At 40.6% G+C, this 14,618-nt stretch overlaps 1 protein-coding gene across 18 annotated transcripts in view; it reads left to right on the plus strand.

Moving 5' to 3' along the window:
* Nucleotides 1–14,618, plus strand: part of LOC140483389 (utrophin-like) — a 737,248-nt gene that overhangs the window by 697,745 nt on the left and 24,885 nt on the right. For 17 of the 18 annotated variants that reach the window (XM_072581625.1, XM_072581633.1, XM_072581634.1 and 14 more), the window contains 3 exons: nt 867–932; nt 6,211–6,369; nt 10,471–10,708. In XM_072581625.1, coding sequence (XP_072437726.1) covers nt 867–932; nt 6,211–6,369; nt 10,471–10,708 — 463 coding nt within the window. The remainder of the gene's footprint in view (nt 1–866; nt 933–6,210; nt 6,370–10,470; nt 10,709–14,618) is intronic. The other variant, XM_072581635.1, reaches the window with a different exon arrangement.

Genomic DNA, 14,618 nt, shown 5'->3' on the forward strand with positions numbered 1-14,618 from the left:
GTGGCACACTACCTGTCACATGCCTCCAGACTGAGAAACAACCCTCCACCACCACCCTCTGTCTTCTACCTTTGAACCAGTTCTGTATCCAAATGGCTAGTTCTCCCTGTATTCCATGAGGCCTAACCTTGCTAACCAGTCTCCCATGAGGAACCTTGTTGAACGCCTTACTGATAGATCACATCTGTCATTCTGCCCTCATTAATCCTCTTTGTTACTTCTTCAAGAAACTCATTCAAGTTCATGAGACATGATTTCCCACACACAAAGCCATGCTGACTATCCCTACTCAGTCCTTGCCTTTCCAAATACATGCACATCCTGTCCCTCAGGATTCCCTTCACCAACCTGCCTACCACCGATGTCAGGCTCACTGGTCGAGAGTTCTCTGGCTTCTCATTACCACCTTTCTTAAATAGTGACACTACATTAACCAACCTCCAGTCTTCTGGCACCTCACCTGTGACTATCAATGACACAAGTATCTCAGCAAGGGGCCCAGCAATCACTTCCCAAGCTTCCCACAGAGTTCTAGGGTATACCTGATCAGGTCCTGGAGATTTATCCACTTTTTGGTGTTTCAAACATCCAGCACTTCCTCCTCTGTAATATGGACATTTTTCAAAATGTCGCCATCTATTTGCCCACATTCTGTGTCTTTCATGTCCTTCTCAACAGTAAACACTGATGCAAAATACTCGTTTAGTATTTTCCCCATCGGGTCACTGGACCCGAAACATTAACTCTGATTTCCCTGTGCAGATGCTGCCAGACCTGCTGAACTATCCCAGCAATTTCTGTTCTTGCTTTGGTTTTGGATTAATTTGATTGTTTACTAGAATTTAATGATGGTACCTTTTATTCAGGTTGGCACAGATGGAGAGAAAGAATGGCTCTCTGCTTACAGACAGTAGCTCAACCACAGGAAGTATGTAAGTAATTTGAAGAATTTTAATCATAGGATGGTTATAGCAGAGGAGAACTTTCAGCCCATCATGTCTGCTACTGTTCTTTGCAAGAATAAACAGTTAATCCCACACCCCTGCTTTCTGTCATGGTCTTGGATTTTTTTTTTCATTCAGGTCTTTATCCAATTTCCATCTGAAAGTCTTGGTTGAATATGCCTTCAGCACATTCTCAGGCACTGTATTTTAGATCATAACCACTTATGGCATCAAAAACTGTGTTGTCCTGTTGCTGTTTGTTCTTTTGTTCTTCACTTTCTATCCTTTTGGCTGTTGGTCCTTTTGCCAATTGGAATAATTTCTTCTTATCTACACTGTCTAGACTCCCCAAGACTTTGAAAACTTTTATCAAATCTCATCATCACCTGCTGTCCTTAAAGGAGAACAATTCCCAATTGTTCAATCTATCCACATAATTGGAGTCTCTCTTTGCTGGAACCCTTTATGTAAATCTTTTCTGTACTTTCTCCAATGTCTTTATGCCGTTACTAAAGTGTGATGTCCAGAATTGAATACATTACTCTACTGAAGTCAAACCATGCCTTTATAACAAACTTGCTGACAGTACATTTCCCTAGAAATGCCACTGCAGACCTTCAACCGGTAAACAGCTTTTCACTGTTACTGTCTGTCTCCTGGCATCCATCCAGTTTTATCACACTTTACCAAAACAGTTTTGGAATTTCATCTATCATATTACTTTCCTCATCTCACTGTGTTCTCTCATCAAAAAATTCAATCAAATTAGTTGAAGATAATTCACCTTTAACAAATCATGCTAATTTTCTTTAATTACTCCACCCTACGACAAGTGTCTGTTCATTTTAACAACATTATTATTACTAAGAGCTTTCCCTGCACTGTACTTAAAATGACTGACCTTTATTTGCTAAGTTTACCCTGACATGCTTTTTTGAGCAAAAGTGTAATATTTGCAATTCTCCAGTCCTCTAGAGCCACCCCTGCATCTGATGAGGATAACAATATCTTGGCAAGTGCCCCCATAATTTTCACCCTTATCAGGCCACACCTTGAGTATTGAGTGCACCTTTGGTCTCCTAGTCTAAGGAAACAGTCGCTTGCTATTGAGGGAGTCCAGTGAAGGTTCACCAGACTGATTCCCTGGATGACAGGACTGACATATGAGGAAAGACCAGATCAACTGGGCTTTACTCACTGGAATTTAGAAGAATGAGGGGGTCTCAGAATCCTGATGGGACTGGACAGTCTAGATGCAGAAAGAATGTTCCTGATGTTGGGAAGTCAAAAACTAGGCTTCACAGCCTAAGAATAAGGAGTAAACCATTCAGGATTGAGATGAGGAAGCATTTCTTCACTCAGAGTTGTGAACTTGTGAAATTCTCTAATTCAGAAAGCTGTTGGGGCCAGTTTGTTAAATATTTGCAAGAGGTAGCTGGATACGGCCCTTGTGACTAAAGGGATCAAGGGGTATGGAGAGAAAGTGGGAGTGGGATACTGACATTCTGTAATTAGTCATGATCATATTGAATGGTGGCGTAGACTCAAAGGGCCAATGGCCTACACCTGTACCTATTTTTTATGTTTCTGCACATTAGCCACCAGGATACATGAAGGCCAACTAGCCATCAAAAGACATGACCCACTATCACTAGTATCCTTACATACAGACGAAGAAGGACACTACTTCGACTGGAACAACTCATCCATCCTAGGGCAGGCTAAACAGAGACACACACGTGAATTCCTAGAGGCCTGGCATTCAAACCAGAACTCCCATCAATATACACATCAATTTGGACCCCATTTATCAACCTCTGAGAACAAGAACCAGAAATAATATCACCCACTTTAACAGATCGAGACACACAATAGAAAACGGGACAGAACACTAGGGCTTTAGTGAATGCTCACTGATGATGGTAACAAAATGTCTGAAAACAAACCTTCCAGTTCAGCGAGCAAACTTACAACCTGTTTCTACACAACCCACATTGTTCTACTAACTTACATACTTACTGTACTGCTAGCCTCTCAGTACCTACTTTGTATTAATTTTTATCCATCCGGAGTCTCAACCACTTCTTTTCACTAAGACTTTGGTCGTATCTTCTTCCTCAGGAATGACAAATGCAAATTGCTTATTTAATACCTCAGCCATGTTCTTTGTCTCCATGTGTAAATCTCCTCCTTAGGACTTAATCAACCTCACTCTCTTCTCACTACCTTTTCATTTTTTATATACCGATCGATGACTGCTAAATTCCCTTTCATGTTAGCTGCTGATTTCTTCCCAGACTATTTTTTGCTCTCTTATTTTCATTTACTTTCAATATCCAACCTAGGTTTCACTTGTGTTATCAACTTGACATCTGTTCTATGAGTGCTTTTTATCCTTTGTTTTAGTTTTCATCTTTTTCATCATCCACAGATCTCAGGCTTTATTTCCTCCTCATGAGATTGTATCCAAACTATTGTGTCCTCAAAGGTAATCTATTGTTCCATTGCTGTTGTGCCTGAAAATCCTGACTCCAGTGTTCCTGTGCCAGTTCTCACCTTTCTGAAAATGGCCCAGCCCCAAATAGAACATTGATTAGTACAGCACAGAAATGAGCCCTTTGGCCTACAATGTTGTGCTGAACATGATGCCAAGTTAAACTACTTCCATTTTTTTAACTCATTCATGGAATGAGGGCATCGCTGGATAATGAGCAGTATTGTCCATCCCAGACAGCAGTTAAGAATCAACCACATTGCGGTGGGTCTGGAGTCGCATATAGGCCAGACCGGTAAGGACAGAAGTTTGCTTTCCTCAAGGAAGGAAGCGATTAATGAGCCAGTTGGTTTTTCCAACAATTGACAATGGATTCCTGGTCATCACAGTCTCTTAATTCCAGATATTTATTGAATTCAAATTCCACCATCTGCCATGGCAAGGTTTGAACCCAGGTCCCCAGAAAATTACCTGGGTCTCTGGATTAACAGTCTAGTGATAACACCACTAGACCATTGCCTCCCATGCCTGGCCTTGGTCAATATTCCTCCATTCCTTGCATATTCATGTGCTTATCTAAAAGTCTCTTAAACGCCCCTATCGTATCCCCTATCTCCACCACCACCCCTGGCAGTATGTTCCACACTCCTTCCACTCTGTATAAAAAAAGAACTTGCCCCTTGCATCTCCTTTGAATATTCTCCATCTCACCTTTAAATGCATGCCCCCTAGTTTTAGACATTTCAATTTTGAGAAAAAGAATCTGACCATAATTCCAAGCTGTGCATCTCAGAATTTTATAATTTGGAGACGCTGGTGTTGGATTGGGGTGTATGAAGTTAAAAATCACACAACCCCAGGTTAAAGTCCAACTGAGACCAACATGGTCATTCTAAAAGGTGAGAGATTTAACAAACAATCCAGGTATTTTTCAATATATCATTTCAGTTTTGTAAGCTTTTGCTATAAGTTCTGTCTCTTATATTCCACAACCTCCTTCACTCCTCCTGGTGAAGGAGCAGTGCTCTGAAAGCTCATGCTTCCACACAGAATTTTATAGACTTCTATCAAGTCTCCACTCAGTCTGCTGCTCCAGAGAAAACAACCTAAGTTTTTCTAGCCTCACCTTTTAATTCATACCCTCTATTCCAGGCAGCATCCTGGTAAACTTCTTTTGCACACTCTCTAAAGCCTCCACGTTCTTCTTGTAATGTGGTGACAAGGACTGAACGCAGAACTCCAAGTGTGGTCTAACCAAAGTCTTATAAAGCTACAACATGACGCCTTGACTCTTGTACTCAATTCCCTGACTAACAAAGGCAAGCATGCCAAATGCCTTCTTTACCACCCTATCTATTTGTGTGCCCACTTTCAGAGCACTATTGACTTGAACCCCAAGATCTCTCTGTATATCACTCCTGTTCAGGGTCCTGCCAGTAACTGTGTACTTTTCCTTCACATTTGATCTCCCAAAGTGCAGCACCTCACACTTGACGGATTAAATTCCATCTGTCATTTCTCCACCCATTTCTGCGACCGATCTATATCCCTTCTACCTGTCCACAACTCCACCGATCTTTGTATTGTCTACAAACTTACAAACCCACCCATCTACATTTTAATCCATGTCATTTTTATATATCATAAACAGCAGAGGTCCCGGTACGGATCCCTGCAGAACACCACAAGTCCAGGACCTCCAGCCTGAAAAACGACCTTCCAACACTGCCCTCTGCCTTTTTTAGGCAAGCCAATTCTGAATCTATGTAGCCAAGTCACTGTGGATCTCATGTATTATAATCTTCTGGATGAACCTACCATGTGGAACCTTGTAGGAAGTCTTACTAAAATCCACTGCTCTACCCTCATCGATCACCTTTGTCAAATACTCAAAAACTTCAATCAAGTTAGTAAGACATGATCTGCCCTGCACAAAGCCATGCTAATTTTACTCTGGATTTCTTCTTGTTTGTTTTTATAGCTAATCTGTACCTTATGATACAGTGATCACTGCAATAGGTGTAGGGATAGAATCGTCAATTACATTTTATCCACTTGACAAACCTCATTCCACAGAAGCAGATCCAGTGTTGCCTCATTCCTTATTAGCCTAGAAACATACAAATCAAGAACATTCTCTTGTATACATCAACCCCCCCCACCATCACCATAATCCCAGGTCTAACACCTCAGTTTATCTTACGATAATTAAAGTCACTTCCTATCCTTTATCCATCCCTCTGTAATTATCCTGCAACTTTACTTTGCAACGTCTTCCTCGTTAATTCGCGGTTTATTAAATATACCCAGTCTGTGATGCCACACTTCAAGTAAATAAATGGTCCTCCAAGTTCATCCTCTCTCCCTCTCTTTCTCTCTATCATTGTAAAGTTTTCCATACTTAGTATAGCAAACTAACTCCCTTCTTTCTTCCTCTTATCTTTCCTGAATACTTTGATTCCAAAAGTATTTAGTACCTCGTGTTGCCTTTTGTTTTGAGTCATTGGAGCTGGGAAAGGAACACAAAATATGATTTGTATGGATTACCATTTAAAATACTGAGTATTCAAATCGATAATTTCAGGTTATAGATAGGGATTCAACAATAATTTACTCAGTAAAGTTTGTGCTTTTATGTTATAATTAAACATCAGTTGAATTTATTTATAGTGTATTATAGCAAGCAGGACAGGAATTGTTGATATCTATTAACAGTTTATGCATGACACGAGCTGTGAAAAATATGACTGCATAATTGTTTTCTTCATACAGTGATGATGAGCATATACTGATTCAACAGTACTGTCTGACACTGGGGAGAGAATCGCCCATAAGTCAGCCCCAGAGTCCTGTGCAGATCCTCAAATCGGTGGAGAAAGAGGAGCGGAGTGAGTTAGAATGCATCATTGCCAATCTTGAAGAGGAGCAAAGGTGGACTTATTTTATTGTTTACTCTTGAAGTATTCTTTCAATTATGTCGATTTTTCCTTTGAAGGTTCTTGTTTATTCTGTGGAACAAGCCCTCCCTTTCCGGCTGCCATAACTGAAGAAATTCAGCCATGTTTGTAGACTTGTTCCCCTGTCTCTCCATCTCCCCTTTCCTTTTTTGAGGTACTGCATAAAATTCAGTTATCAATTGATCTATTGGCTACTACAAATAATCGCTTTTTTAGTTGAGCATTCATTTTCCCCATGTCTCGATGAAGTACCTGATGATATTTTTCTGTGTTAAATATATGATATTGCTCATTTATTATTGCAATCTCCCTAATAATTTCAAAACCTGGTCTTAACATTACTACAAGTTGCCAGCTTCCCCCTAAGAACTGTTCCCATGTTAAGCTGGTGGGCTCTGCACTTTGAGAAGCAGTACCAAGGATTTAATCACAGGAAGGATACTAGAGTCTGACTGACTGCTATTTGGATAGACATTCAACCCTAACCCTAATCCTATCGCAGCTTATGCCCAAAATGTCAATTCTCCTGCACCTCAGATGCTGCCTGACCTGCTGTGCTTTTCTAGCACCACGCTGTCGACTCTGATCTCCAGCATCTGCAGTCCTCACTTTCTCCCTGATAATTGGACAGAGTCAGCAGCAACTGATGAAGACAATGGTTTTCTTGCCTTTATAGTCAAACTCCAAAAATAATTGAAATTACAACCTTGTGGCTGCCTATCTGAAAAACAGGATCCTGTTGTGACAACATGACAGAGAAGGAGGAATTTCTGGTGAAAGCAATGTATACTTAAATTGGTATGACATTCCGTCACCATGTTGGTTGCGAAGTTGGTATAGTCAGTAGAAAAATAAACTAGTTTTATATACTATTCTGACTTTAATAATCAAGTAAAATAATGTAAAATAATTTCTGTATCAAATGTTGGTTGTTTAAAGAACTTTGGCTCAGAAGGTAAGGGGTTTTGGAATTCAATGGGTTTGAGGCCCAGAAGCAAATGGAGCTCCATGACAATACAGGTATTGAGCAAGTGAAACAGCTTGTGGCGATTAGGCAAAATAAATTTCAGATAAATTGGAGTCAGATGTTTCTTCTGTTGAAGAAGTTAAACTTGGAAGCCATAAACTTGTGGATGATTTTCTTTAATAATGGAACAGAGGTAAGTGTGAAGACACAGGATGATAAGCAAGGTTAATTTAACTATATTGTTAATGGATAAGGTTTAAATCAGAGAGATTTCAAGATTCAAACAGAACCTGTCTAATGCACACTAAGCAATTGATGCACAAGTCCCTTTTAAGCATCACTTTTGTAAAATAAAATAACTCAACCTACGCACCCCTCAATTCACTGCTATCCTTGTGCATGTCCAGCAGTCGCTTAAATGACCCCAATGACTCTGCTTTCACCACCACCACTGGCAACGCATTCCATGCATTCACAACTCTCTGCGTAAAGAATCTTCCTCTGACGTTCCCTTTATACCTTTCTGCTGATATCTTGAAACTATGATCCCCTCGTGCCAGTCAGTCCTGCCCTGGGAAAAAATCCCTGGCTATTGATTCTATCCATGCCTCTCATTACCTTGTATACCTCAATCAGGTCACCACTCTTCCTTCTCCTCTCCAGAGAGCAAAGTCCAAGCTTAGTCAACCTCTCTTCATAAGGCAAGCCCTCCAGTCCAGGCAGCATCCTGGTAAACCTTCTTTGCACCATCTCCAAAGCTTCTGTATCTTTCCTATAGTAGGATGACCAGAACTGAATACAATATTCCAAATATGGTCTCACCAGGGACTTATAGAGCTGTAGCAAAGCCTTGCGACTCTTAAACACCAAGATCCCTCTGTTCCTCCACACTGCCAAGAATCCTGTCTTTAATCCTGTAGTCAGCGTTCAAGTTCGACCTTCCAAAATGCATCACTTTGCATTTATCCGGGTTGAACTCCATCTGCCATTTCTCAACCCAGCTCTGCATCCTGTCTATGTCACACTGCAGCCTGCATTAGCCCTCAATACTATCAATGGCACCTCCATCCTTTGTGTCATCTGCAAATTTACTAACCCATCCCTCAACCTTCTCATCCAAGTCATTTATAAAAACTACAAAGAGCAGAGCCCAAGAACAGGACTACGGGACCCCGCTCAACACTGACCACCAGGCAGAATACTTTCCATCTAGAATCACTCTCTGCCTTCTGTCAGCCAACCAATTCGGAATCCAGATAGCCAAATCTCCTTGTATCCCTTACCTCCTGATGTTATGAATGAGCCTATCATGGGGAATCTTATGAAATGCTTTATTGAAGTCCATTTACACCACATCCACTGATCAACCTTCATCGACCTGTCTTGTCACCTCCTCAAAGAACTCAATAAGATTTGTGAGGCATGACCTGCCCCTCTCAAAACCATGCTGACTGCCTTTAATCGCACTACACTTTTCCAAATAGTCATAAATCCTATCCCTCAGAATTCTTTCCAAAACTTTGCTGACCACAAACGTAAGACAGACTGGTCTGCAATTGCCAGGGATTTCCCTATTACCTTTCTTGAAAAGAGGAACAGCATCTGCCTCCTTCCAATCCTCCGGTACGACTCCCGTGCAGAGTGAGGAAGCAAAGATCTTCGCCAGCAGCTTAGCAACCTCCTTTCTTGCTTCCCGGGGCAGTCTAGGGTAAATCTGGTCTGGCCCTGGGGACTTATCAATCTTAATCTTTGCCACATTCTGCAGGAGGAACATGCAACTGCCCTATCAGCCATACCCTGCTAATCTGAAAGCCTGCACAAGACTAAACAAAGGAAGAGAAGAAAAAGAAATGAGAAAACCTGAAAACTTACCGAGTTTACAGACTCTTAGTAAGGTTAGAGGAGGTGGGTGGGAGGGAAGTCCTACGGTGTAGGGTCTCAGATTTAGATCTCACCCACTTAAAGACTTCCTGGCAGCCCTTGTTTCTCTCTGCCCTCTCTCTTCGCCTCTCTGTTCAAAACATTTTGTTTTATAACTCACCTTCCCATGCAGTCCTCCACTCCTCCCTCATAACTCTCAGCAAATGGAGGCCTCGACACCTGAGGTAAGTATTTTAAACCATTATACTCACCTTCCCAGCAGTCCTCTGCCCCTTCCTCTCATCTCGTGACAAATCATCTAGCTCCTTGTTTTGCCAAACTCCAGTCGTACTCTAATGCAACAAAGCAGCACTCCAGTGCATCAACCCTTTTACTAGTTGCCTGCAATTTTGGATTTATTTCAATTTGATTTTCAAAAATACATTTTATTCATAAAACTATCTTTATACACGTACACAATCACTAAAGCAGCTTGGTTATGTACAGTAGCATATGAAGAAACAGATATTCAACAACAAACCAAAGGCATTTATTATTTATGTAAGACTATGTTTACATATATTTGAAGCACTTGGAGGGTCTGATAATTAAATGGGCCCCCATTTAACTTCAGAAAGACATGTGAATGTTACATATATTGCTGCCCTGTATGTATACCTAAACAGATGCAAACCTAGCTTAATTAACATGATTATTGTAGCACTTTCTTATTCGTGCAAGCAGAGATGAAGGGTGTAATTCCAGGTATGGTATAGGCACACTTCCAAGGAAAAGTAAGCTCTCACTTTAGTTCCCTGTTAAGAGTCACTTGAAACCTGCAGTTTATGTATTCCGCTGTTAATCTCAAATCAGTATCACAATTTAAGTCACTTTGGACATTAGAACGTCAAGTGAGGATAGGATTGACTTTGCCTGCTCAACTCCTCCCTCTCCCCTGTCCCCAAGTCCCAGCAGTTCAATGATCTGTCGATGATCTTCCTGTCAAGCCTCACTTGTGAACAAGAGTCAGTCACTTGACAATAGAAAGCCACCAACACTAAAGGAAATGTGATCATAAGCAAAGTCAATACCTGAAAAAACTGCAATTTTGCAAAAAGTGCTGTATAGACATTTGATGGGTTATTCAAAGCTTGTTTATGTGACATTTAACTTGGAATTCTAAATACAAGACAAAGAAAGAGGTATCCATAGCATAAACTGAAACTCTAATTGCTTTTATCATAACAGAAATCTGCAGGCTGAATATGAAAGGTTAAAGCAACAGCAAAGTCCACGAGATGTAAAACCCCTCCCATCACCACCCTTATCAGCAGTTCAGCAAAATTATCAAGATGCTGAGCTCTTGGCTGAGGCTAAGCTTCTACGACAACACAAAGGGCGACTTGAGGCCAGAATGCAGATATTGGAGGACCACAACAAACAACTGGAGTCACAGCTGTGTCGACTGCGAAAACTCCTGGAAGAGGTACAAACTAATCAGGCATTCAGTTTAATGGGAACTAATAGGTGAAGCTACAGGCGCTATAGTTAGTTAAAGTTTGGTGGTTCAATCAATTAACATGCTGGTCTGCCTTGCAAACTGTCTCCAGACGTAGCTGGATTGAGTTGGAATGTGTGAAATTGAGCTGAAATGAATAATGAGATCAGCAGCAGTAAGCTGCAGCCTAGTAGCAATGTTCGATTTAAATTCAAGGCCATTGTCCATGTGACTGGATATATTACAGTAAAACTTAATATTCCGTGCAGATATTCTAAAGCCATTACCGAAAATCAGTTGAAACTAAGAAGTTGATGATCTGCTCATGTAGTATTAACAGATTCTGGAGGATATTGGCTCCTTGACATTGAAGAGACAAAACGTGGACTAGGTGACTGCTTTGCAGAACACCTACCTTCTGACTGTAAAAATGACCCTGAGCTTCTAAGTTGCCTTCCACTTCAACACACCACCATGCTCCCTTGCCAACATTTCTGTCTTAGGCCTGTTGCAGTGCTCCAGCGACCTTAGCACTAGCTACAAATACAGCATCTCAACTTGCACTTGAGGACCCTGGAGCCATCCAGACTCTTTAGAACATACGAACTAGGAACAGGGGTAGGCCATGCAGCCCTTCGAGCCTGCTCTGCCATTCAACAAGATCATGGCTGATCTTTTTGTGGACTCAACTCCACTTACCCGCTCACTCACCATAACCCTTAGTTTTTGAATAATAAAAAAATTATCTTTTCTTAAAAGCATTCAACAAGATAGCCTCAACTGTTTTACCAGATAGGGAATTCCACAGATTCACAACCCTTTGGTTGAAGAACTTCCTCCTCACCTCAGTCCTAAATTTGCTTCCCCTTATTTTGAGGTGATGCCCCCAGTTCTAGTTTCATCCACCAATGGAAACAACCTCCATGCTTCCATCTTACCTATTCCCTTCATAATTTTATATGGTTCAATCAGAACCCCCTCAATCTCCTAAATTCCAATAAGCATTGTCCCAGTCTACTCAACTTCTGTTCATAAGCCAAACCTCTCAACTCCAGAATCAACCTAGTGAAACTCAGCTACACCTCCTCCAGTGCCAATACATCCTTTCTCAAGTAAGGAAATCAAAACTGTACATAGAATTCTAGTTGTGACTTCACCAGCATGTTATATAGCTGCAACATAATCTCCCTATTTTCAAACTCCATCCCTCAAGCAATGAAGGGCAATATTCCATGCCTTCTTAATTACCTTGTTGCACCTGCAATCCAGCTTTTTCTGATTCATGTACGAGGACACCCAGGTCCCTCTGCACAGCAGCATGCTGCAATTTTCACCATTTAAATAACAGTTTATTTTGCTGTTATTCCTTCCAAAATGGATGACCTCAAATTTACCAACATTGTACTCCTTCTGCCAGACCCTTGCCCACTCACTTAATCTGTCTATAACACTCTGCAAACTCTAATGTGCTATGTACACTTTGCTCTACCACTCACCTTATTGTTATCTGTGAACTTTGACACACTACGCTTGGTCCCCAACTCTCAATCATCAATGTAAATTGTAAACAATTGCGTCACAACCTGAAGCACACCACTAGCCATTGATTGCCAACCAGAAAAACACCCATTTATCCCCACTCTTTGCTTTCTGTTAGTTAATCAATCTTCTAACCATGCTAATACCTTACTTGTAACACCTTGCACCTTTCTCTTCTGCAGCAGCTTTTTGTGTGGCACCTTGTCGAATGCCTTCTAGAAATCCAGATACACCACAACGTCTAGTTTCCCGTTGTCCACTGCATTCTTAATGTCCTCAAAGAAATCCAGTAAATTAGCTAAATGTTACCTGCCTTTCATGAACCCATGCTGCACCTGCCCATTGGGACAATTTAGATGAAGATGTTGCTGTTCTGCCTTGATTATTGATTCAAGCATTTTCCCCACTCCAGAAGTTAATAGGTATATAGTTACCCACCTTTTGTTTATCCCCTTTTTTAAACAGTGATATCATAGTTGATATTTTCCAATCTGCTGGAACCACCCCAGAAACCTATGAATTTTAGTAACTTACCACAAGCTCATTTGCTATTTCCCCCACCATCTCTTTAGTACCCTGGGATGTATTCCACCAGGGCCAGGAAACTTGTCTATCTTTAACTCTCTTAGTTTACCCAATACTATCTTTTTCATGATCATGATCCTAGGACCTCACCTTCCATAGCCTCCTTGTTATCAACTATTGGCATGTTATTTGTGTCTTTCATTGTGAAGACCAATACAAAATACCCATTGAACACCTTGTCCATTTCCTTATTTCCCATTATTAAATCTCCTTCACATTCTCTGAAAGACCAGTGTTTAGCTTAGTCACTCTTTGTCATTTGATATATTTGCAGAAACATTTGCCATCTATTTGTTATATTCTGGGCTAGTTTAATCTATCTTACTTTTCTTTATTTCATTTTTGGGGCTTTCTGTTAACTTTTAAGCATTTCCCAATTCCCTTAATCTCCCACTAATCTTTACCACTTTGTATGTATTAGCTTTCAGTTTGATACCCTCCTTTATTTCCTTAATTATCCATGGCTGATTATCCCTTTTCCTTTCTTTTCACTGGTACAGACTTCTGCTGAGCACTGTGAAGCATTACTCCACTGTTCCTCAATTATCCCACCATATTGTCTTTGCTCCCAGTTTCTAAGCATGCTTAAATTCCTTCAGCAGAAAGGAAAATATCCTCCAGCAACAAAAACTCCTCTCTTGTCCCACTGAAGCCTGCTTTGTTTGAACAAAAGACCCTGGTATTGGATCTTTACCTTCTCATCCTCCATCTGTATGTTAATTTCAACCATACAGTGATCTTTCCTTCCAACAGGATCCTGGACTATGAGATACTTAATTATTCCTGTCTCATTACACTGTACCAGTCTCAGATAGCTTGCTCCCTTATGAGTTCCATTGCATACTGTTTTGAGGAAGCTATCGCATATGCACTCTAGGAACAGCTCCTCAAAGCTGCCTTGACTGACTTGGTTTAACCAACCAATACAAAGATTAAAATCCCACATGATCATGTCCTTCCATTTTTTTAATCTAACCCTACATCCAGATCCCGTCATGGCATGGGTTGCTTTCAACACAGCTAACCTATTCTCAAAGAAAATCCATTCTGAACGTGTCTTAGTCCTATTATCATATTACACGGGTTGCCTACCACTTCTCTCCTATTCTTAATCATCATTATCACTTATTCAGCTTCTTTTTTGTCCTGACTTACTCAACACTCTCTTTGCCTCTCTGTCTCTTTTATATCTTCCCCTCTCTGTGTTTGGCTTTGGTGCTGACTCCATCTATCTACTCACCTCCCCCTTTGCTCACCCCTTCCCTCTCCCCAAACATCTTCACTATATCCATCACGGTTTTCTAACTGCAGTCAGTTCTGATCAAGAATCACTGGACTCAAAGCATTAAGTCTGATTTCTCCCCACAGATGCTGCCACACCTGTTTTCCAGTAATTTCTGTTTTTGTTGCTGGAGAATATTTTCCTTTCTGCTGAAGGAATTTGAGCATGCTTAGAAACTATTGTTTAGGAATTATTTTCCTTCCTTCATCCACTGAACTGGCCATTTTATTAAGTTTGCAGTGAATGTCATCTGACATTTTTTAACCATGGAAATGGAATGCAGCAATCTGATCCAATCCTGACTTGACCAAGCATTTGCCACCAGCTGCAGGAGTTCAGGTTGTAAAATTTAGGGTGGTAATTTTCATGACTAAAATAGTCTTTCATGGATTATAATTCAAATTTTAATTTTTGACCAAATAGTAATATAAAATGTTTCATTACACCATATGTGATATAGTAAGTTGGCATTGTGATGTCAATATTTTTTAA

This window comes from Chiloscyllium punctatum, chromosome 11 (assembly GCF_047496795.1).
Source record: "Chiloscyllium punctatum isolate Juve2018m chromosome 11, sChiPun1.3, whole genome shotgun sequence".
Taxonomy (NCBI): Eukaryota; Metazoa; Chordata; class Chondrichthyes; order Orectolobiformes; family Hemiscylliidae; genus Chiloscyllium; species Chiloscyllium punctatum.